Below are 25,974 nucleotides of genomic sequence, written 5' to 3'. Positions count from 1 at the left end.
GAACTTCAGCCTCACTAATGTGATATGAGCTCCGCTGATCCTTCGGTCGTTCTCTGCGGAATGATTCAATCACGTTAAAGCATAACCTCGCGCCGCTTGCGTAGCTGCCTCGAGGGCCTCGTCGGATGGAACGGACCCAGAGGGAACAGACGACATTGTGTAATTACTCCCCCTTTGGTCAAACAAAGATGTGCAGCCTTTTCTTATGAACTCCCCAGTGGAGCAGACTTGCTTGATTGTAATCATAAATTGTGCTTGCGGGGCTTTCTTCTTGTAAAGCAACAGCACGTAGGTGAAAAAAACAGCTTCAATATCAACGCTACTCTGGGTGGTACCTAAAGAGAATAGTGTAGTATCTGTGCCACTGTCATGGAGACCTCTGCACGCAACGGACAGAGTTAAAGGTTAGTTCAGTGATCAGCAGAAAAGGGTTTAAAACTTTGAAAAAAAATTTCATTCATTGTTCATTTATTTCAGGCAGCAATCAAAATAAACAATTTATCAATTTCTCCAGACAATACTTAATTTAACCTAGCCTGAAAAGGAGTGGGAGGAAGAAAAACGTATTAAGTCCCACCCCCAATCTCATCAATATCAAACTTTGAAAACAAATTTAGCTAATTTCCTGCAAGCTTGCAGTAACTACCAGCGATTTCCATGAACACTGAAAAACAGGTGTGTCTCCAAACAGAACTAAAACAATGTGTGAAATAATTGAAATGCACTGCAGTTTTTATATGTATAATTTTTGGGGTAAACCTCAAAAATGCTGATAGAACTCCAATATGAATTTTCCACAAAAGCCGTGGGTGCCGAACTGCAAGTATATAGTGTTTATAATTGCCCATTTCCCAATAAATAAATACATTAATTAATTAATTAAGGAAATAAAATAAAGGCCAGACATATACTGTGCAATGTCAAGAATCCAACTTTACGGCTGATGTTATTTGCTGCCAACTTTTGTCTTTCTCTGTGCCAAACACAAGTAATGTTTTCTTCTTTTTTGATGTGAGAGAGTCTCTCATGCGTGCAAATGGACACCAGATAGAGAGGATTGCACTGAGTGGTTTAGGGTTAGATGAGCAGCAGATGTGAAGAAGGGAAAAAAAAAAAAACCTACTCGTGAGTGTAGCAATATCCAACACATTCCGAAACCAAGGAAAATAATAATTGTCCCTTTTGCCATGGGATCGTTTGGCTTCCCTTTCTTGCTTTTCGATGACTTCATTAGCACAGCGGGACCGACGGCGTCATGAATATGAAACGTGTTTCATTCCTATTTGACTGTTGGCGCGTGCGATTAGATGCCGCGTGAGAGCGTAAACAGATTACTGATGTCGCCATCCGCAGCGGGCGGTCGCTGTTTCCGTTTGTACGCCCGACCTCCCCACGTGTGCAACAAATGCATCGCCTTCATTTTCAAACGGAACGTTTGCCTCGTGTGTTTAACATTCACGCTGGCCTCAAACCGACCCGCTTTCCCAGCATCTCCCCACAGGCGGGTGCTAGGATCCCATCGCCATGTCATGTCGACAAAGGGATTAGATTAGAACAATGTGTTAGGATTTACGCCTGCGCCGCAATATCACCAATCCAAGGCCTGCTTGTGTTTTTTTTTTTTTGCGATGTTACTCTCCATGTGCAGACAGAGACCCACTTTTGCCTCACTGCTGCGTTATGCCCTACTTTTCATTCCTCCGCTCTGGATGGTTCTCTATCAGTGGCGCACTGCTCGTCCCAAGCGCTCATCTCCCGCCATCCATCGCCATTACGCTTCTATTGATTGCTCTCCGGGCTGACATCACCGGCAAACGTGGCGGATGAAATGCAAGCGTCAGGCCACTGTGGTTCTGATGGGGAACATGACCTATTTACACATTTATTTGTGAGTTGACATTTTTTCTCTTGAACTTCATTGGATTAAGTTGATGTTGACTGCAAGATGAAAATTGATGTCGCTGACAGGATGGACATTTTGAGCTAATCTCAGCATTTAAAGTCTCTGAAAAAAGTGAAATGAACTCATTTGCTTCCAAAAACGTATAAAAACGGTCAATTTTAAATATTGCCATGGTCCCAAATGTCGTTTTCTTTTAATTTATTTTTCATGCCAACTCATACAAAAGGTTTTGATTCAGCCTCTGACCTGAAGAGGTCGCTTTGAAACAATGATAGTTGTTTAAAAAAACGGCCAGCAGGTGGCAGCAGAGTATAAGAGATCAACCAGCGCCATGTTGCAACAAGCTCTTTTCCCAAGTGTAAATAATGATGAAACTTAGCTATATTTTTATACTAATTGCTGCAAAATGGAAACAGGTACAAATATACTTTTTCCTTAATCTTTCTTTTGGCAGGTTCCCATTATTTTATAGTAATAGAAAACAATATTCTGTGGGCCTTGCAAAATCAGTCAAAATCCAGTAAAACAGTCTGGAGCAAAGGGGGTTGCTTCAGTGAAAACATCTGCAAGTGAATGAGTTAGTTTTAAAAGTTGTAAACATCCCTGCAAAATATGAGTGATTAAAAATAAACTCACCAAGTATATAAAATGAGGCTTTGAAATGGTGACATTTCAAGCACTGTTGCAGCTAAAACTACACTCTACTCAAACTTCCAAATGTCAATCAAATACGACGTCAACGACCTGGAAAAATTTATGCTACTTTGTCTAGCATCTTTCTTATGCCGACACAATGCCATGATAACAAGGCGCTTTAAATCCAATCGGATCTCAAAGCCCCTGTCAACAGACGCACAGAAAAAGTCCCGTGCTCTCTGGGTAACGTGCTTATACTTGCGGCCAACAACGAGGCACTCTAAAGCGTCCACACCAGCAGACAATACAAAGGGAGAATGCATTTTTGATGCTGATATAAACAAAGCGGATCAGAAAAACTGAAATGATAAAAAAACAGTTCATGGCTAGCACTTTAAAAAATGGCACTCATTTTTATTTCACTGATTGGTTGCATGGAATAAAATCATCTTAAGTAAACTATATCCTACATCTACTTAAAATGTTTCTCGATCCAGATGATTTTATTGTGTGCAACCACTTGAAGAAATAAAATTCAACACACAATTGTTTTCAGTGTAGTTCTAAGTCTTTGCATATGTCATCAACAATTATCTAATCACACGATGACATGTTATGAGACTTTCCAAATGTTGATGATGAAACTTTAGCATTTCATTATTCTGCTACATTTTCCCGATGACCGAGTGATTCTAATAAGCACACTTTATAGCGATATTGACCCCGTTTACTCCATCCGCTCTCTCCGTTCCAGCTATTGCTTTGGTCTTTTGAGCACTCGGAAATAATCTGAGCCTCGCAATCCCCGCGGCGTTGCGATATGCGGCCATTGTGGGATCAATCGGCACGCTTTCCCGTTTCAGCTTCAGCCACCGCCTCTGGCTGATCTGCAGTCAGCTACGATCACCGCGCAATGTCACCTACGCCAGGGCGCCAGCGGCGAGGATATCCAGACAGCGACTGCCTCCCAACTCAAACGAGCTTCATTAATGTTCACATCCAAGTTGGCTCCACCGCACATCTGACCTGATTGCATAATTTACAGTTTTCCTGGAGGGTAACGCTGAGGACAGAAATGTGCTTAATGGTCCCCCAAACGATGAGAGAACTCGAGGAACCGCATGAATTAGGATCATGACAAATGTCAAATATTTGAAGCCTTCCCACGGATACTTTCATTTTAATGCTGTTTTTTTTTTGTTTGGAATCAAGTTTAGATTTTTGGGGGTTAGTTTGCAAAATCCACTTAGCGTGACAAACAGTTTAAAATGGCGAAGACGGGCTAACAAATACCATCGATGTTGTGGTGTAATAACAGTTTAAGAAACAGACATTTGAACACATAATACAAATGGCATATATCCTTTATCCTCTGCGAAGAATGACCAATATTAAGGCAGCTTAGGGAGTCTTTTAGAGTATTTATGAAACTCTTTGTGTCTTATATTGCCCTCTGGTGGCCAAGACGCATACAATAGGGGCAGCAATAAATTTAATCACAATACACATACAGATTCTATTTAATTATGTCATTACAATATATAAAATATGAGTGCTATTAAAACACACTGCAAATATTATTTTATTATTTATTTTTTTCTAGGGTGAGTGGGCCTGAAACTGATTTGTCATTTCCATTCATAAAAATGGGGAAAAATGATTTGAGATACAAGCATTTTGGTCACCGAACAAATTATACTTGTATATAAAAGTAGCACTGTATTTCTTTTAGTGCGATCAAATAATTTCCATTATTTTCTATGTAATATCTTTGTGAAGTGTCAGCTTTGACGTGCTGAAAGAAGCTTGGTGATAATAATAGGAACGTTTGAAAATTGCTCAAAAATAGTATATGAACACCCACAAGTTATGGAAAATCTAATTAGAGTGTCCCTTGGTAAATAGAACAGTAAGTAGAACATTTACTGCAAGTTTGGGTGTGAGATGCCGTCTTTTATCTGGTCTGTGATGTGTCAAAACAGTGAAGCGTATGTAGGTCAGCATCACCTCACTCGCTGTATTTTTGGACCGCGACTGAGGTAAAATTAGCAGTTTTATTAATACAAACATTCCAACAGCCTCGTTGACAGCAGCCCCCTCAAATTCCTACATTTTATTATTTTTGTCCCCTTCATTGTGCCGAGAGAACGTTTTTAGCCGTTAACGGAAGGAGAAAGAGGGAATCAAAGGGATTTGGGCTATTTCTCGCCTTTTCAACTCTTAAAATGCCGTCTGGCTTTGCCAAAGAGCCTCTATTGACTCGCCGCCCACAATTCACACTTTTGATTGCTCACTTTTTGGCAAGTGACCATCTCCTGCTTATGATGCCCTCCTCCAACTAGCTCCTGTCGTGCTGCTGGCGACACACGTTTTGAGGCGTGTGTTGCTTTTTGGCAGGTTGTGCTCACCGTGTGTGTGTGTGTGTGTGTGTGTGTGTCAATTGTGCCTGTTGTTAGCATGTGTGCTAAAATGCTACCGTGCCTTTCTACCCTATCCTTTCTCACAATAATGAGGAAACTACTCAAAATCAATGCGCAGCACTATTTATTTTATTCATCTCCGGCAGTGCTCACATTGTCAAACGGTCACTTCTACAACATTCCTCGGATGGCCCGTTGCTGGTGAGCTATTTTTACATTAGGTCTGAGCACTCCAGGTGCTCCTTGGGGCTACCTCGTGCCCATTGGTGACCACGTTGGTGACCCCTGCTGTACAGTATGTAGGACTCAACTGAGCAGTCTCTTCACCTTAAATAAGGGCTTCCAAATGAGTTTATTTGGTCCCCTTGCGCCTCGATCGATTAATCTCGCTATGTAGCTGGCAGGCTGGTATCTTAGCTAACATGCTACTATATTGTCTAGCTTTATGCTTTTTTTTCTTTTTCTTTCAATATACAGTAGCTTACTACCAGGTTAGCTATCTAAGCTATGTTTTAAAATCACCTTTTATTTCTCTAGGTTCCACACGTGTTTGCTGCTTATTGGCCGGCTTTACCCTTATTAGTAACCCTATAATGTTCTAGCTAGCTAGCGCAATGCTGCTAGTTACCAAGCTATCGTTCTAGCAGGCTAGCTATCTCGGCTAACTTACTATATTATGCTATGTTTGCATTATTTTGTAATTGTGCAATTGTAGGCGAGCCTGGCAGCAGTTTGCAAACGTCCAGACTGCTATTTATTTCACACCTCTTCCACAATTTGTACGATTATGAGGCAAACTCACTGACAACAAATGTCTGGCAGCGTCGGCGCATCCTGAAACCGCTCCAGCCCAGCGCTTTGTTTCGCTGCCATATTTAGCCTCCATTGATGATCTATGAAAAATATTTTGTTTGTTTTCTCTGCTGGAGGAGAGAAAACGCGAGATCATTTGTGGCAGTGCTGCTCACGAGCACTTTGAAGCCAGCGACTGAACAAAAGTTGAGAGGTTACGTGACAGATGCCAGGAAGTCGGTGCCTAATTAGCTGCAGCGTAGCTGTTGCTTTTTCTTCTTCTTCTTCTTCTTTTTCAGTGATATTGAGATAGAACTGGTGATGGTGTAAAGAGGAAAAGTGACACATTACCACATGGCGTATCTATCTACTGTAGCTAGATCGCTATCTGTCTGTCTAACTTGCTGTCTGTCTGTCTAGCTAGCAAGCTAGCTAGCTCACTATCTGTATAATGTATGGTTTACTAAGTCTTTGTTTTGTTGTTGTTATTTACTTTATACAATATGAAATGTAAATTTTAATAACGGAGCCTTACTATCTTAGTAAATTCAGTTAAGTGTGTTTGTGACGCTGTCTAGTAGGTGTTCCATTTATTTTGAAAATGTTAATATTGCTTTCCCAAAACGGCAAACCCCAAAGTAAGTAAAACATTTAATAACATGACATATGTAAAAAATTTACATATACAGTGAATGACGAATGAGCCTTGCCATGTGTTGTAAAAATTCTGCGAGTAATTGAAGATGGCATCAATGCACCTTTTCCGATTAGATAAGGCTACGGGCCTGACTAAATGAAGCTCCTCCCCTCACTTCAACATGCTGGTGCCAAAGCGATATTTTTTTAGATATGGCTTTGGCCAGAGCACAAAAGCACTAAATAATAATGAAAAATTGCAAACAACTTGTCTGTTTGCATAAATATTATTTTTTCTAGTTTGCACTAACAAAATATAAATATGCAGCATTGATTGGCACATATGACCCACTTATTTCTTAACTAACCAAATGACTGTCGTCGTGTTTTGGGGTTATTGCCAGGCACCTCCCAGTCAAGCTTGACTGTGTTGAAGGACCCCCACCCCCACCCCCACCCCCGCCCGCGTCTTCTCTGAAACTAAGTGAATGATGCTTTCCATGATAATACCCAGCCCCCATCCTCACAGCACTCTCCTACCGTCTCCGCCTCTATCTCACACACCCTCCTAGGCATGTGCAGTCTCCATGGCAACGTGTATCACGCGCTGGCGCATGGCGCTCCAGTGTATTGTCGTGGTTTTATTGCACCCGTGAGCACAGGGACCCGGAAACGCAGCTTACGCCTCGAATGGAGCCAGTCTGTTGTCGTTCATGAGCTTGAATTGGAATGTTTGCTATTACAAATTGCAGGTTAGATTGCGGATGAGGCTAATTAAGACGAATATTGACGTCGAGGCAAGTTAAGTAGCAAATCCATCGCGCTTTAGTCTACAGGTGCAAAGAAATCATGATTGAAAACAAGATTAAAATTGAGATGAATGCCAGTATTTCATTTCACTTGCTAAAGGAAAAAAAGACAATATAAAACAATATTCAAATTCAAAGTAAAGCAAAAGAAATGAAAGGGGACGGAAAGAAGTAAAACTTATTTTGGCTGCCCCTGATCAACACAAAAACACACACAAAACACACAAAATGAATGACAGACGCTTTCAGTGTAACAATACGACAAAATAATTCAACTGCGTCTCCTTGTGCTGTATATATTTTTGCGGTAATTGTGCTTTTATACATTTTTTAAAAATACAAATAGACTAAGAAAATGTTGTCTTACAATCCAGATTGTTCCACAGACTGACACCTGGAGTTGAAATACGTCTTTTTGTTTTGTTTGCAAAAAATGTCTGTTCCTCTCACTTTGCCTTTTTATAAATTTAGTTTGTATATTGACTGGTAAAATTTCATGATGGGCTTTATACAATATTTTAAGGCGGTTAAACTCAATCAATACATTAAATTTTAAAGTTTTCAGTTGTATAAATAAGGGATTAGTGTGGCCTCTGTATCCACAACCGCAAACAATACGAATAGCACCTTTCTGTAAAAGAAAGATGGTTTCAGTGTAGGTTTTTGGCAGCACACTTCAATGCAATAAAATAATAATAGTATAAAATTAGATTGAATGAAAAGAGAAAATAGCTAGAAGAACTAGAAGTTTGGTTTTTGATTCATGAAAAAGCAGCTGTGGACATTAAAGTTTTCCAGCAAAATTTAAACATACCAACCAACAGTTTACTTACTACATGTTGTTTGGTTCTGTTTCTGGAAAGAAAAAAGTAGTGCCTTGCCCTCATCTTGTGTCATCTCGGGCGCACAGAACTATGTTGAAGTGAGTTGAGGCGCTCCATTTAGATAAAAGCGGCGCTTTGCTGCCAATTTGTGGCATCTTGGATGAACTGCTGTATGTTGAAGTGAGTTGAGGAATTTCTTTCTGACAAAGGTAGTGCTTTCCTGCCATCTTGTGACATTTATGTGCCGTGGATGTACATGTTGAAGTGAGTTGAGATGCTTTATTTAGACCAGAGGTGTTTCTTTTTTAGATTTTTTATTTATCACAGACAACCTGCATATGAGGACACTCATGTGTCTGTCTATCTGAGACAAATATGGTTTGGTCAATTTTTTGACAAACAGAGCTTGAGAGAAGGCGTCGCTTTCCGTCTTGTGAGGTGTTGAAATGCCAGCAGAGCAAATAACGGCAGAAATGATGTCGTCTCTTTACTAGCGTCACCATTCAGGCCAGTAGATCTTTATGGTGGCCTGGCGTGTTCTTGTATTTATTCCTAACGCTGTCTACTCAAGTTCACGTCACTGCCCCAATCAAGCAGGTCAGTTTCACTGCGTGAAGCCTCTAAATTTGCCTTTGGTGTGAATGTGAATGTATGCCAGTGTGCTCACTAAAAGATGGAGTCTTGATCGGCTGTCGTCTTCTGCCATCTTGTGGTCACAATGCTAAAGTGATGCTAACTGAAGGTTCCCTCCATCCATTTTCTATCTTGCTTGTTCGGGGTTGGTGGATGGCTCGGCGAGCGATAGAATAATGATAAATAATAATAATAATGATAATGATGATAAAAATGACGATGATGATACCTTAAAAATTGATGAGTATGAGATCTTTGACTGACCAGGAGAGCATAAATGAAATAAAGTGACATACAATCACAAACACTAGCTGCCGTAGGTCCAATCACATAAAGCTAATTAAGGAGTATTTAATGAGGCATACATGCAAAATCTTGTAGCCTACCCCAAAGTTGTCAAAATTGCCTATTTAATGACAACGGCAAATAGGTGAAAGTTTTAGTTTGACTTATTTCATTAATTTTTGTTAACTATGAGGAAAAGTGTTTCAGATAATGGATGGATGGATAATAATAACCTTAATCTCCCATTCCTTGGATAGTTTTGTCTAGCTTTTCACCCTTTTGTTGGATCAAAATCTTCAACCTGCTCTGGGTACACTCGAAAAACAATTAAGCAAAAATACATTTTTGACTCAACTTCCTGGGTAAGACCCAAAAAATGGAGTCATTTCTCACGAAACAACCCTAAAATTTGGGTTACTGTGGATAAAACAACCCCAAAAATTGTGTCGTTTTGTACAAAACAACCCAAAACAAAGTAAGTCAAATTGACCCAAGAAGTGGCTCAGTCCATCCATGTTTGACCCAAAATTGGGCTATTTTTGACCCAACTGTTTGTAAAGTGTATATCAGCATTGGCTTGGCCACTTTTGGACCACTTTTACCAGCACCGGGTTTTATCTATTTCAACCAATTTGGGCTGCTTTGTTTGACCCATCAGTTTTAAGGCTGCATGAATCTTCAAAAGCCCGATGACAGAAAAGCTATTATTACATTTGCAAGTCTATTAATAGAAAGCATCATCATGGAGGTGAGACTGTAAATAGCAATGAGAACTTTTATGGGATTCAATAAAGGCTGGATACATGATGGATTGTGAGTTCTGTAATGGTTGTGTGTCATCAATTTGTCAAAGTTTGCCGAAGCAGGCTGCTTTTTGTTGCCTTTGACAGAGCAGACAAACGTCCTTGTAAACAGTCTTTGTGCAAGGCACACGCCGCCCTATTGTTGCCTCACTCGATTGGCCGTCGATATTTGTTGGGTCCTGAGTGGAAAAGGCCCACAATAACCGGTTTAGTCGGCGCATTAACGGATCACTTTACAGCGTCTGTGTAACATGAGAGCAAAATCTTGTCCGCTCTCCCCGCATGACAAGAAGCGTCCATTTTTCCACCACTTTTATCCTCCGCCTCCCCCCTCGCGCACACGCACGCATGCACGCCGCATCAGACCTCCAAATGAATGTTTAATGAGCCTTTAAGTCCTAATGTCGCTTAATGTCCTGTAATGATCTTCCCGTCGGTGGCCACGCCTCGACGCTACGCTCGCTCTTGTCTCGCATCGCGCATCTTCTGACAGTCGGCTGCGAGCGTGCGCCAACTTTGCTGGATGTGTGCCGGACGCTGCTCCACTCCGCCCGACGCCGCCCGGAACCCGCAAAAAGTCCGCTCCAAACATGAGTTTTCCTTTGAGAAAAACCGTCTCAGGTAGGCTGCGGGGTGTATTTTTAGCATCCTTGACTGAGTTTTCCGAGCTGAGTGTCTTTGGAAATGTCTATGAGCTGTCCTTGGTGCTGAAATGCGAAGCTGTTCCTCAATGTGGTGGTTTAGAGCTTTTTTGTTTACGTTTTGTTGTGCTTCATTTATTAGAAAAGATGCAGACTCCAAATGTGCTTTTGTAGCTTTTATGGTTAAACGCGGCTTTTTTTTTGGTACACTTGGCACTTCATTTTTCCAGCTTGAAAGCATAAATAAACCTCTGGAAAAGGAATCAAATCGTTTTGAGAGACACTATGTGTTGGATTTCGTGGTTCTGATGTTGAGGGTTCGAATCCAGACTCTGGCCTTCCTGTGTGGAGTTTGTGTGTTTGCAAGAGTCTTTATCCTTAAATGTGTTTTCTGCGCATCGCTGGCTTCCTTCCATGTAACTTGCGCGTTAGGTTGAAAAGTCTCAATTGTCCTTAGCTGTCAATGTGAGTGTGAATTGCCTACACAACTTTTTTCCCCATACCCAGTCGTTGGGTTGCTCTAGATTTTGATTGGGTTAATTTTAACCTAGCAAATTGGTTTGAAGTTTGGATTCCGGTGGGCGAAATTAATAAAACTGGGAGCCATTTATGACAGTTTTGTTGTGTACTGAAGTTGACGTAAATTTAATGGAAACATTCTTCAAAGTTGTCAAACACAAAAAAATATATAATTGAGTCAAAAATAATCCACTTTTGATTGGTCGGTCATTTTGACCCAAATGGGTCGTTTTGTCCAAAAATAAAATACAATTTTTTTTTTTTTAAGAAAGTTTTTGGGGTTATTTTTGGATTTCTCGGTGGGTAACATCGCTTAACTTTAGATCAGGGTTTAAATCCTGGTCAGGTTGCACCACCCACGCCCATAAAATGGGTAATAAAGTAAGATTAATGAAGCAAATGTGCATCATTTTCAACCGCAGCTATATTGATAACCCAGTAACCCATGTATTGGTAGCTTTAATTTGTCAGCATGAGTAGTTGACCCAATGTGCTGTCAAATCCTCAACCCAATGTGCTGGGTACAAATAGCCCAGCATTGGCTCAGTCCCATTTGGACTGAACCAATGCTGGGTTAGCTAATTCACCCGATTTGGGTTACTTTGTGACCCAGCAGTTTTAAGAGTGTGTATGTGATTAGCTGGTAACCAGTCCAGGGCGTACCCCGCCTCACACCCAAAGTGAACTGAGACAGGATCCAGCTCACGGCCCACAAAAAATGAATTGATTGCATCATTTATTTGAGGGACAGAAATGGAACAGAGAAGGTTTTGGATGATGTTTTTTCAGCAGCATACAGTATGAAGAGGAAACTAACCAACATGTTTTAAAAATTATTATTATTATTTTTTTTTTTTAAATACATAAAGGCAAACTTTACTTCAAAATAGAAATGTAACACTTTTGCATAATAGTGCAGGCAGTGAGTGGGGGGAGAGAACTGTCAGTGACTGCAGGTTTGCTTACAGACGCCAGAGGGAGCCATTGGTCAGTTAGCCAAACTCTGAGTGTCAGTGGTGAAGTCGGTGTGGAATCATTTCTCCACTTTGTTGGTCACGTCATCATCGTGCCCGGTCAAGCGAGAGTTGGTAGATGGGGGAATGATTATGGAATAAAGAGTGGATGGATCCTGAATGTCTCTCTATGAACCAGTCGATAAGCAAAGTAGTCCCATTAGTGGAAACAAAAAGATGTAATGCTTATTATTAATAAGCATTAAATGTTATGATAATAAATGAGACGGCATCTTGACACTTCATTGTGAAAATAATCTACAGTTGATGTGAATGACGGAAAGTTTCTTAGGAATGGATGAATGAGTTGGAAATACATAAATAGCCAAGTAATATTGTTCAGTATTTCCTTCATGTTTGAGATGGACAGAAAAAACTCAGAAAAACAAATAGCCTATTATTTTCAATCATCATTTGTTTAATCCTTAGATGTTCATTTTCCATATCCTGATAATACATCAAATTACGAACTGCGGATCTTTTCACAGTATATTAATATCCTGTGTGAAATGAATACATTTGAAATATAGCATTTTAATCAATGCTTTAGAGAAAAGGGAAGTGTTTTTTTGTTTTACTCCTGCACTCATTTTGAAAAAGAGAAACATCTACTGCAGTAGGCTATTTATTGCTCTCCAATACCAGAATGGTTCAATCCAACTTATGTCGCCTACAATCACCTGTCAATTACTTGAAAACGTTTTTTTAAATTCAGTTAAATATTTATTTTTGAGAACAGAGCTTTACTATGATCCTGAAGGAGAACACTTCATGTTGATTTATGTGCACAAATCTTTGTTTATAATTAAATAAATGTTTTATTTATTTTTTAGTTATATATTTTTATTCCCAAATAGTTGAAGATAAACCACATATATACAAATAGAGTTCCAAGGTTTAATAAATAAAACAATGATGGCACCGCACTGTTGTCTTTTCTTTCTTTTTTTCAACCAGAAATGCTTTGCACTAGTTAGGGGGGATTTACTTGGCTGAAAAAAATATTTCACAGAAAAAAAGGTTGAGAACTACTGATCTAACACATGCAGCCTACAAAAGAATGACATCTGAAAAAGTTCTTATTTTCCTTTATGTTGGAATTTGTTTTAAGAAAAGTCATCAAACTTCAGCGTAAAAGAAGAATATCTAAGTTATATATTGCTGTCAAATGTCAAAACGGCTCAAAATGCAAGACTGTCTAGTTTAAATACGGTCTGAATATTTGAAGACTTGTGTTGAATATGCACAAACTACCTTGCCACCTTTCTGCTCATTTTGCAATCAAAAATGGATAACAGCCTCATTTCTCACATGTGCTGGCTGCGTCTGTGCGCCTCCCCCCCACCCCCCTCCTCCTTGCTGCTCATTGTGCGAGTTGGAGGTGGGATGCTCTCAGGCAGCTCTCGGCAGTCTGCGCCTCGCCTCCAACATGAGGCGCGCACCGCAGCGACTTGGCCTCGCCTCCCTTCGCCAGAGCGAAAAGCCGCGTCACTGATCGCTTGACATCCCTCACAGCCCGCCTTCCTTCCCGCTTTGATTGTCCTCGCCGTCAACTCGTGAAGAGGAGCGTGCTGCAAACAGGTGCTCACCGTCGGGCGGCGCATGCAGCTGCAGGATGATGCAAAGGAGCTTCATTTGCGGAGAAAAAGGTTGCGGCTGCAGGGAGAAACTCTTTGCGAGGATCCGTTATGGAACACCTAGGAGAAGTCGATTCCCGATTTGTGTATTTTCTATTTGAATCTGGATTTCGTTTGACTGCCTGAAGCTGCTTTACAGACATTTTTTTTTTTAGCAAGCAGCGAGACCGCCGTCCCCACTTGTGACTCGGACTCGAGACATTTGTTATCTCCCGGCTGCCAAAGTGGCCATGGCCGCAGCCATCGCCAGCTCCCTCATTAGGCAGAAAAGGCAGGCGAGGGAGCGGGAAAAGTCCAACGCCTGCCGCTGTGTCAGCAGCCCCAGTAAGAGCAAAGGAAGCTGCGACAAGCCCAGCCGACTCAACGTCTTCTCCAGGGTCAAACTCTTCGGATCCAAGAAGAGGCGCAGGAGACGGCCAGGTCTGTTGCGTAACGTGCTCCTCGACTATCGGCACAAATGGGAAATGGGATTCGTTGATATGCGGCAGTGCAAAGATGAATCGCTCTGCCAAAGTTGGGAGCAGAATGAGGGGGATCCCGAATCCCGAATCGCGTCTGGGAAGTCAGTCTTCGCTTCTGAGCCTTAGCAGAGGGACCAATTCAAGTCATGCTTCATTTGTCACAGTCTACAGATTGTAAAATTCCTGCTAAAGTCCTTCATAGGCTGAATGTGGTATCGTCATTTTGAAAATAGTAGAAAATGGTAAAGTCGCTTTACACTCACCATATCGAGTGTTTCCCAACTTTTATTGGGCCAAGTTATAAAGTCAATTTATACATAAAAAAAAATCTCATGGTACACCATCAAAGTTTACAATATATAATGCTAAACCATAACCATACATTGATTTGAATATGCCCTGTGACGTCAACGGTGGCCCGCTGGCTCGGGCCCACCGTGTGACCGTATCAGGCCACCTGAAGTTCTCTAAGTTCACAACTTGCTTCATGGTGGCCCAAAAAGGTCCATCACCAAATAAGGCTTAATGTCGGACCCTGAGAAGTTTCATGATTTGTAATGTTAGTCATTAGAAAGACACAAATAAGGTAACCCAAATATCTGTTCTCACTATGACAGTTAGAATAATAAACATAATTATTTTCATTTTGTAGCAGCTTGTGTTTTTTTTTTGTAATATGTCACATTTATGGTGGAAAAAGTTTTGATTTTGGCCTAATTTTGTAGATCACAAAAAAAAAGGCGTTTGAGCAGGGGTGTGTAGACTTTTTATATGCACTATGTTCTGGTTGTTTTTAAAAGTTGGTCCTCAAAAATGTATTTACATTAAACCGGAACCACTTTGCGTTCAGTCAACCGCTCCATTAACTTGAAGCTTTACTTGTTTGTGTTCAAGTATGCACCAAAATGGCTGACTTATCACTCGTTTGTTTTCCCAGCGTGTGAGAAGATCCTCCAACACGAGTACTTCTTTCATTTGCATCTTAATTAATCTTCCCATTTGCATCCATCACTGGGATAGAGTAGCAAGAAAGCTTTTAGCGGAGGTCAAATGTGAGTCTCAGCCAGATGAAAGGGCTGCTTCGCACCTGCACTCGGGGCGGTCACAAAGGAGTGGAGAGCGTTTAGCTCTCATCAGACAACGTGCTGATGGAAGACAGTCAGGCGGCTGCTTGCATTTAGCACCGACGCAAATGAAATGTTGTTGCTTTCGTGACTATCAGGGTAAAAATGAACAGACATGACAACAAGTCTTCCCTCACGTACGCCTCCTGGTGTTCCCACCTCAAACTCAACCCCCTTCTCGTGCTTCCACAGAGCCCCAGCTGAAGGGGATCGTGACCAAGCTGTACAGTCGACAGGGTTTCCACCTGCAGCTGCAGGCAGACGGAACCATTGATGGAACCAAGGAAGAGGACAACGGCTACAGTAAGTCTCGGGGGAACACGGCGGGAACATGCTGACTATGACTCCATATTCTTTACTTTCCATTGTTGTTTTCAAGAAAACGACACAAATACAGTCAGCGGCGGCTGGTCAGTTGATATTGGGTACACTGTTCGTTAAAGGATTGCACGAACCTCACGCCATGATCCTGTTGGAAAGTGACTTGCTGCATGTTAGCTACAGCTAACAGTCCAGGCAAACAGACTTCCTGAAGAGTTGCACTCAACTTATTGGGTTTAGCAATGCAGAGAAATTGGGTTGTTTTGTGGGTTTTTCAATCGACCCAACTTTTAACCAACGTTGGGCAAGTTGAATAACCCACACAACACCCTAATAGGTTGGGTAACAACCCAGAGAAATTGGGTCTGTTTGTGAGTTATTCAGTTTACCCAGCTTTGGGGGTTTGGGGGTTGAATAAATAACCCAAAAAGTTGGGTCAGTCGTATTTGGTGTGTGCCAAATTTGGGTTATTTTTGACCCAACGTTTTTTTGGAGTCCTTAAGTTTCTAGATGGATATTGAAGTTTTCATGACGCGCAAACAATGGAAAAGCGGCGGCCATGGCTCAGGGGTAGAGACGGTCGTCCAGTAACCAAAAGGTCGGCTGTTCAATCCCCGCTCTACCCAAGTCGTGTGTCATTGTGTCCTTGGGCAAGGCACTTCACACATATTGCCTCCAGTGCTACTCACACTGGTGTATGAAAGGTGCGACTGTTTAGTGGTGGTTGGAGGGGGCGTAGGAGCATACTGGCAGCCACGCTTCCGTCAGCCTGCCCCAGGGCAGCTGTGGCTGCTTAAGTAGTTTACTGCCACCAGAATGTGAATGTGTGAGTGCATGAATAATGTATCTGCATATAAATCTGATGCGTTTTTATTTTAATTATTATTAAAAATGGCCGGAATGAACGCCCATATTTCATGGCCTGAAAATAGTAGGCTACACCCTTAAAACTGCTGGGTCAAAAAAATCAACAACTACAAAAAATTGGTCAAATTAGGTCAAAAATTTGACTGACGCTATTTGGGTCCATTTGAAAAATTATACAAAACAACCCAGAAAGTTAGGCCAAATTAACCCAAGTTAGCAGGTTGGTCAAATTTTCGAACAGGTTACTTTTGACGCTGTGTATGTTGACGGTGGAATTGATTTGTTGTTGATTTGAAGTGTTTGTTCACATTGGTCAGATGTCACAATGGGTCCCCAACATGCCCCCCCCCCCCCCCCCCCACGGAGGACGGGGCCCGTCATACAGCGCAAATCATTATCCTTGATGCTTGTGTGTGTATTCTATTGCTATGGCAAAGTCCTTGTGTGCGGCACGCTGTTGTGTAAACCGATACGTCCCAATCGCCTCCTCGACGCCCACCTGCTTGTTGTTTTCCAATAGACAGTTTAAAGGAGCAGATCGATGGGAAAGCAACAGCGCAGCCACTTGTCTGCTATGGCGATAATGCGGCAACAATGGGCCGCTTATAATTAGTTGTGCTTTCACACCATGCGGCGCACACTGTTTAATGAACCTGTCTGATACATCCACTTTGCCGCTGTGCGATATTGCTCAGGAAAAAGATCTGCAATCCACACTGAAATAACACTTTGGCCAATCTTCTGCCTTAATGAAATAACAGCAACTTTGACTGAGCAGCGGGAGTCCCGAAAAGACGTCCAATGGCGCTAGCCCACACCTGCATTTGAAAAACGGACTCTGCGCTAGTTGTGAGGAGCAAATTGGAGAGTGCTGCTTGAATTGGAAAAAGGAGGTAGAGTGAAGCTCTTTGCACGACTCCAAAAATAGCGTTGTTAGGCGCTGGGTGCGCTTGTCTCCATGGTGACGACGAGCGCAGTCCTCTTGGAGCTACTGGTGTCTTGTGATGGTGGGAGAGGACCTACTCAACACACACACACGCACCGACAAGCAAGAACATGCGCCTTGCTATCAAGGCTCTTTTCCCTTAGCGAGAACAAAGTCTGAAAGAGCTCATTAGATCCCAATATAGATCATCAATTTAGCTAAAAGCAAACAAAAAATGTTGTGGGGAAGTGGTAATAAAACAGACCAAACATCCAGATGGCGACAAGAGTAGTTGCATAAAACATGTGGTTTGACCAAACGTGAAAGTGAAGAAATACGTTTGAATAGAAAATGCTGTAGAATCCAATTTCCGAGAACACCATATGGCTTGGGGGGTTTATTGCTCCACCAATTGGAAGTTGATGAAGTATGGAACACAAGACAATCAATATGTGCCCTCCTGTGGCCCCCGGCTCACAGAATCCCCCACCCCCCCCCCCCCCCTGGCAATCTCGTCACACCGACAAAGGTGATGGGCACCGGCTCCCCTCATTCAGGGTTCTCAGGTGTTTTCCAGGAGCCAGGAAGTAATTTGGCTCCCCCATCTTGAGATTGAGCGGACCGCTAATCCATGTGAACTGAAGAGGACGGATTGTGTGCGTGCGCGTGTTGCAACATGAGCGGAGTAACCTCAGTGAGGAGGAGGGCATTTATAAAAAGATTCCTCGTTGAGAGATGTTGACATGTTATGGGGGAAGAGAAGATCGAAAATGGAAACGAGCTTCCATTCTTATGGCAAGCTCCATTTCTTACACACCAAACTTGGTGAAATGGGGCAAACTGTAGATTCCAAGATCATCAGCATGTGTTAAGCTAAATTTAAAACTTATGCAAGTAAATAGTTCCCTTAAGTTTTCTCCTGTAAATAAAATTTAAAGTTTTACTTTTAAAACTAAAAAGTGTCGGGAGTCCCCAGTGTCAGCATTATTATTATTTTTTTTAATAAAGTGGAAATTTAAATAAATTCATAAATGAAAAGTTCCCTGTATCTCACTGAGCGACAAATGCATGTGAACGTAAGCTAATTTAGGGGTTTTCGTCAGGATTCGTAAAAAGGTTTTAAAAGATCTTGGCAGACGGTAAAAAATTATCTGAATGTATTCAAAATGTCTTTCTGACAAATAAAAACTGTCTGTGAACATCTTAAGGCCTAGATACGCCAATCCGACGTCGGGAGTCGGACAGCGTTGGGCCGACGGCATGCGCCGTCTGATCAGTGTATAAATTACTGTTGTAAAGTCGGCTCGAGTTGGAATACTTGGGGGGGGGGGGGGGGGGGGTCTTTTCCAGCAAATTCGGCATGTTGAATCGCATTGGGGCATTTGAGCACTGTGATTGGCTGTTAGCTAGCAAATCAGCGCACGAGGCTACAATGTCTGTCTAGACAGAAGATCGGGAAGATGACTTTGTCTCATTGGTTCAAGAGAGACCGGCATTGTATTATATTACCATTAAAGGGTATGCCGACAAAGGTATGAAAGCCAAACTATGGCATGACATGTGGACACGACTGGATATAGCAGGTAAGATTTACTTTCATATACGATATTGTGCAAAAAAACGCAGGGTTCCATTCACGTGGGAGGACATCGTGAGAGAAAAAGTAACCGGTATGCATTGTTTACATTTGTATACCCCGCCCCCGTAAAGGGGTTTAGGAATAATGACTACCGCCGCCGATGGTATGGAGGGGAATTACTTTTTGCGCACGCGCTCAAGGTATGTAATTGTCGGGGTCGGTGCGGTGTGTATAGTCACGTCATTTTTCGACGCGATGTGCCGACATCTGGGCCGATGCCGCAGGGGGTAGGCGCGGTCACATTTGGCCAACGTCGGATTGGTGTATCTAGGCTTTAACAAATCCTGTTTTAAACCCTAAAGTTCATTACGTTTGCAAGCATTCACCGCTCAGTGAGATACCAACTTTATCGTCCTTCAGATTCGTAAAAAGGCAGATGCCGATAATGATCAAAATGCCAAATATCTGCACCGATAATCGGCCTGACCCATAATCGTCATGCTGGAACAGTCTAAAAAAATGTGTCGTCAATTACTCGGCCCCTTTTTCCTGATGAACGGGGATTCGCTGAAAGGGTCAACGGCAACCCATAATAACAGACAATTCGTTCTCGGATTGAAACAGGTGTGTCCCAATACTTTTGCAGGTCAGCCCTCAATTCCGTTTTCCTCACAATTATGCAATCGTGCTGTGTCGGCGACCATGGCACCGTTGCCCATCAGGAGCAATCAGGGCTTAGCGTCTTGCTCTTGTCCACTTGGGCGTGCTGACAGGTGGAGCCGGGAGAGTGGAAGGGCCGGGAGACGGCTATCGAACCTCTCGACCCGCCAGGAGTTGACAGTTGACAAGCCCAGTGCAGCTTGTGGGTGTCTGCACTCTTCAAGTGATAAGGATGAACCCAACGGCCCGTCTAAAAGCTTCGGCAGTGCACTTTGCTCAAAGGCGTCCGAAGACACAGACCATTGTAAGGACACGCTGTGACATACAGCTCAGCTGATATGGGAAGTAGGAATGGTCATTGGAACACACATTCTTCAGTTAAAACAAAGCAATCAATTACATTTAATGGCAACATGTTTTAGCAAATGGGGGAAAAAAGTGCAAATTAGTTGGGAAACTCGTGCCACTCATTTCCCAGAGGTCTGAGTTGTAGCTACATACTACATTTCATTGCTTATTTTTCTTTATAATTTTTGCTACTGTTTACATGTTCAAACTAAACTATTATGCTCATCACTTGTGTGAAAGAAATTATTTTTGACAGTGTAAAATCATATCGGGAATCTTAAAAATATGAACGGGAGTTCCACAGGGTTCTGTTCTAAGACCCATCACATTGTTATGATTTGGCATTGCAGTTTAAATATGTTATAAAGACATTTCTATGAGTTTAATAAATGTAATCTTTCATAGCCCAATCTTGTACTTTTAATGGATTTGAAACTATGGTAATATATGTTTAGTTTTTTGGGGGTATAAAAATGTCATTTTTGTAGTGAATGTCCACATTCAAAGTCATGTTTCATGAAAATGATCAGATTTGAATAAAATGTAGCTGGCCCATTTTTGTACAATTTTCTACTGAATTTGCGACAGATGTTTTATTATTGTTATTGTTATTATTAAACATTTACCCCAATAACAGTAGACTGAAAATTAAAATTGACTAAATTCATGTGTTGGTTGCATATTTAGTTAATTATAGATGTAGATGATCAACATTTTTTTCAGTGTAGTGAGGAAGAATATATTGTGACATGTTTAATTCAATTTTTATAATTTTAATCTTTAATATTTAGTTACCTTTGTAATTTATTGTGAGAGTAATTTCTTCAGGCTTCCATCGCAATCGCCTTACTTTACATTTTAGGTCAAAGATGTTACTTTAGCAATTTTGCATAGTCGTCACTAAGATATTTTATTTTATATTTTTGTGTTCACGGGCATTTTTTGTCTTTTTCATAGCAAAACCAAATCAAATTCATGCCGGGACTGTTATATCATAGCATATCAAGCAGAAGCGTTTGGGCCCGTATCCAGAAACGAACCCACAGCAGCAAAGTTTGTTGTTTTGTTGCCTCTATTCAGCTTGAGGGTTCCCTGCCAGCATTTTATGGAGCGCAGACGCTCTTATACAACACCAGGCCGATATTAATTAGATGTACCCCATTGACCAGCGAGGCTGCTGCCGCTGTCGGCTCTCGCAGTTTGGCACTTTATGTGGCGCAGACCTCATACACAATGTGCATGCGCGCTACAGTGTCTAAAATGTGGAAAGAGGATTTGCAGCCGCTTGTGTTCATTTTGAAGTTTGAACATTTTGTGAATATGTGAACAAGAAATAAATGTGCTTGACACTCTGTTGATTTTTAGTAACCACTTTTACATTCAGGGTCATAAAGCAGCTTTTAAAGCACGAGTAAGCAATAGTTGTAGTTGTGTTAGCCTCGGGGCTGGGAAGTGTAATTTGATTTGATACTGCTATTGTAAATCCGCATTGACTGCACTGATTGCATGTTTGTTTAAATTAGTTTGATACCTACTTGCCACTGAACTGCAAGATAAGGTTGTTTGTTTTGTTTTTTTATGGGTAAAGACATGCTTCGTTTACTTGCTGGCCATCAGCCAACCGTTTCCAAATGTCAAGCAGAAGTAGCAAAAATTGCAATTCTTGAAATAAACATTACCTATCACAAGAACTTTTGATGTGTATATTTGATTTTAAATCTCAACCATCATATTTATAAAATTTGTGATTTTTTTTTATATGCATTTTTTTGTATAGTTAATTATTGCTTTGCATTATTTAATTTTATTACAGCTGTCAAATTAATCGATTATCAAATCCATCGACAACTATTTTAATAATTGAGTAATCGTTTGGAGACTTTTTATTTTATTTTAAATTGTCTAAATCCTCTGATTTTAGCATATTAATTAATAAACAATAATTAGACTTAAATGCTAAAAAAAAACCATTCCCTCCCAGCCATTTTCACTGAAGCAACCCCCTTCACTCCCGGCTGTTTGACTGGATTTTGACTTATTTTGCAAGGCCCACAGTTAATATTGTATTCTATTGCTATAAAAACATGGAAACTACCAAAAGAAATACGAGTCTCTTCTTTCATCAGGAAAAAAAGTATATTTGTATGTGTTTCCGTTTTGCAGCATTTATAGCTAAGTTTCATCATTAGTCACAAACCTGTTGAAAACACTAGGGAAAAGAGCTTGTTGCAACATGGCCCTGGCTGATCTCTTATACTGTGCTGCCATCTGCTGGCCGTTTTTTGGAATGACTACCATTTCTTTAAGCCACCTCTTCATGTCAAAAGCTGCCTGTATGCTCTTGCATAAAAAAACAAAAAACGTGTACGTACGTTTTTGGGAGTGAAGGACAAAGTATTAAAAAAACATGTTTACACGTTTTGGGGTTTGAATGAGTTAAAAAGAATCCGATTAATCGATTGAATAATCGATAGAGTAAGTGATTCTAAAAATATTCAATGGTGACAAACACTACATTTGAGGAGATTTGCTGTATTTACTCTTCGTGTGTGTTTCTTCTCCGCAGCCATGTTCAACCTTATCCCGGTGGGTCTGCGAGTGGTGGCCATCCAGGGGGTGCAGACCAAACTCTACCTGGCCATGAACAGTGAGGGCTACCTGTACACGTCGGTGAGTGTGTGGCCAAACGCGCTCGACTTTGTTTGTGTTGACAAATGTCTGCGTCCATTTGTCATTGGGAGTGAAAACATGTTGCGTTCAAGGACATCTGCTGCTTGGCGTCAAGTGGACTTGCATTCAAACACTTTTACAAACTAACACGCTGAACGTCACCAAGGACAGATGGACGTTATCGTGCGTCGGTCTGTTAAATGTCGTCTGCCGTTATTAGCAGCCATGCTAATGAGATCAGACGTTCCGCGCTCGCACTGCGTTGGCGTTTGCGTCTCGAACAACGCGGCAGCTGCTGTGTTATCATAAACAAATGTTAAGGAGGCTGCACATACATTTCGGTCGCCCTGTGTCGCCTGTCCGGCTGTCGGCACACTTGCATTAAGAACTAAAAAAAACCTGGAAAAAATAGAGAATGACTAAGAGCTGTTGAAATCTTTCTTCTATCTTCAATTGTGCAAGTGGAACATGTTTGTCTTCGATTAAACGGGCCCAAGTCATTTTGTAAATACATTTGAGACAAGATCATTATTTTTATATATATCAGGTGCAAACCTTGTATGTCCAAATATGGTCAACTTAGCGTTTTTTTCACAAATCGATATTATTGGTCTGTCAAAACATGATCTATTTTTACGCTTGGTAACTAATTTTGAAGTGTTAAAAAATAGCTATAAACCCTTTTTGAACTGTCAGAGAAGTGTTGAACAAATCGATGCCACTTCCCTTACTCTAAAATTAACGACAACCAACTAAATAAATACAACTAAAGTTGACAAAACAGTTTTGGTAATGAAATAAAAACAAAATGAAAAGGCTTAAGAAAAGAAAAAAAGAAATAGGTTTATAAAACTAACCAAACCTTAACTAAGTATAGCGAAAATGTCTTTCTTTTTGTCTTTGTCAATTTATATCATACAAGAGCTTTCAGGGATTCATTTTAAATGTATTTTTGGGGTATTGCTTGTACATCCCACTGTAAAAAATGAAATAACAATAATAAAAGAGTAATATTTACTTGAAAACGTTTTTCACTCAGAAATTCTAAGTATAACTCACAAGGAGATTTTGAGTACATTTTACCAGTTCGTTTCTTTATTTATTTGTTTAATTAATTTATTTTTAAGTTGCTCAAGCTTTGCGAAACGAACTCATGACCTTCAGCTTGGTAGACAGCCACTCTACCACTTTTGCTGTTTGCCATTGTCCAAAATGGGACCAAAAGATTTCTGCCTGACACCATCAATATACTAACACCTACTAGGAGTGACATGGCTCAGGTGGTAGAGTGGCTGTCCCCCAATCTGAAAGTTGTGGATTTGTTCCACAACCCTTGAGTAGCTTAAAAAAAAAGGTAAAATGTACTCACAAATCTCTTTGTAAAATTTACTGAATGGGAAATATTTTTCTTTCTTTTTTTTAAACAGTTTATATAGGATGGAAAGTCAGTTTGAGAATTGTACTTTACTTTATTGCACAATACTTTAAAAAAAATCTGCACTGAACAAATGCTCCATATATTTAAAAAAATAAAATAAAAATAAAACTGTACTAAAAATATTAAAACTAATTCAAACTAAACTAAATCAAAGCATTTTCAAAATAGTTACAACTAACTTAATGAAAAAAATAATGAGTGAAAACAAAACAAAAAAAAGGTAAATATCATGAAATATCCATAACAAGCCAATTTTGTATTTGAGCAAGAAATGTGAAATACACACACATGATTTGCTTTCACGGGCCGCATAAAATGATGTGCTGGGCCAGATCTGGCCCCTGGGCCTCAAGTTTGACACCCGTGCTTTTGGGATTGTCGTTTTAATGATCCGTTAAATCAAATCAAGAAATGGAATTTGGACTAAACAACCCGTGCATTCTCGTTTGCTGTCAACTCGGTAGCAAGGCAGCCCTTACTTTTAATGAAAAGCCGGTGCGACCTTATGAATAAATCAGTTTGAGGCCACCGAGAAGAGCGTCAGTCGGGCGGGCGGTCTGCGCACCCCCGGGGGCATGCAGACGAGACACAAACATGTACTTGACAGACAATCCTGCTAGTCGAATTAGTAAAGATTGTTCTGCACGACTAAAGGTCTCACTTGGCAGCATCAAACTTTGATTGAAACAAACAAGTCCAGCTTTGTTTTGATTCTATTTCCAGGAAATGGTTGCCTTCAGGGCTTCCACGCCCCTGACCTTCTCACTCATACGTGGAAATGCATTTATACACGGCCGTCCGCCCGCCCGCCCGCCCGTCCGTCCGTCCGTCCTAGTTGAATTTGGCTTCTAGCAGTCCTTGGGTTGGCGTGACTTGAATTTCCAAGTTGCATGTTGTTGCAAAGCGCCTGCGAGCTGATGACAGTACAGCATTTTTATTAACATCTTTACGATCGTGAGCAAACGCTTGACAAATTATAGCACACCTATGGGGAAAATATCATAATTGCTATAGACGACACAATCTCTGCCCCCTCCCACACATTTAGACGCTGCATTTATATCTCAGCGCTCCAGGAGTCCGCGGCTCCCAGTGAGTGAGTTTCACTCGTGTGCTGAGTGTGTCCATAAAACAACATATGCAGCTAAATGTAAGATTAATGAGAGAAAAATCGATATCGCAAGCAGTGATGTGAAAGATTGTTTTTTTGTTTCATTTGTTTTACTATGGAGTAGTTTAACAAATGATGTTAAATACAGTGGCGCCTTGAGAAACAAGCTGTCAGAGGATTTTTTTTAATGCTTTGACTTGCAAGTTTCATGTCGCTACCAGTTTAAGTTTGCTGTCACATTAAACATAAAACAAAGAGGGTTGTTTATTTCAAACATGTGGCTTGACTGAGGTAAGTCTGCTTAGCATATTGCTAACAAACAATGTAAAACGCCATAGACAGGCTAATGAATAGTATAGCAACGTTTGAACACAAATGGTGCACCTGCACAGCAGTGCTGCTTATAAAGTCGCTTACTGTAGTTGTGAAACTCTTCTTCATTTGTCTGCATGACTATTGTACCACTTTCTGTGACAATCGTACACACCACAAGTAGCCACAATTAATTCATCATGATGCAAAATCTGTTTCATTCAATTCAATTATTATGTTTTTATAAATTACAATATTATAGCGTATTTTTTCCTTTATTAAAAAAAACATTACATTAATGTTTTTGTTGGATGCTCTAATTTATTGATATTAGGGTTTGGCCAATTATCGGCACCGATATTCAGCATTTTCACAAATATCGGCATCGGCCATTTTGAAGAATCAAACGGCCAATAATAGATCCATTTGAAAAAGTGTTAACATCAGGGAACTAATTATTTAAATTTTCAGAGATGCTGCTGGCCCTAGGAACTCTGCACCTTCTGTTTTTGTTTGAAATTAAAACCAAGATAAGTAAAATTTTAATACTTCAGAAATTTTGGAAAACTTTATTTACTGTAAAAAACAACAGGGAGCTATTTACTTA

At 40.8% G+C, this 25,974-nt stretch overlaps 1 protein-coding gene across 5 annotated transcripts in view; it reads left to right on the top strand.

The window, feature by feature from the left end:
* fgf13a (fibroblast growth factor 13a) overlaps positions 1-25,974 on the top strand; it is a 99,351-nt gene that overhangs the window by 61,001 nt on the left and 12,376 nt on the right. For 3 of the 5 annotated variants that reach the window (XM_086084915.1, XM_086084912.1, XM_086084914.1), the window contains 2 exons: positions 15,329-15,439; positions 22,403-22,506. In XM_086084915.1, coding sequence (XP_085941041.1) covers positions 15,329-15,439; positions 22,403-22,506 — 215 coding nt within the window. Of the gene's footprint in view, positions 1-10,059; positions 10,363-13,301; positions 13,972-15,328; positions 15,440-22,402; positions 22,507-25,974 lie in introns of those variants that run through there. The other 2 variants (XM_086084916.1, XM_086084913.1) reach the window with 2 other exon arrangements.

Source organism: Leptonotus elevatus, chromosome 9, assembly GCF_054856555.1.
Source record: "Leptonotus elevatus isolate MCC_2025b chromosome 9, RoL_Lele_1.0, whole genome shotgun sequence".
Lineage (NCBI taxonomy): Eukaryota > Metazoa > Chordata > Actinopteri > Syngnathiformes > Syngnathidae > Leptonotus > Leptonotus elevatus.
Note: the sequence above shows the minus strand (reverse complement) of the source record. Positions and strands in the feature narration are given on the sequence as shown.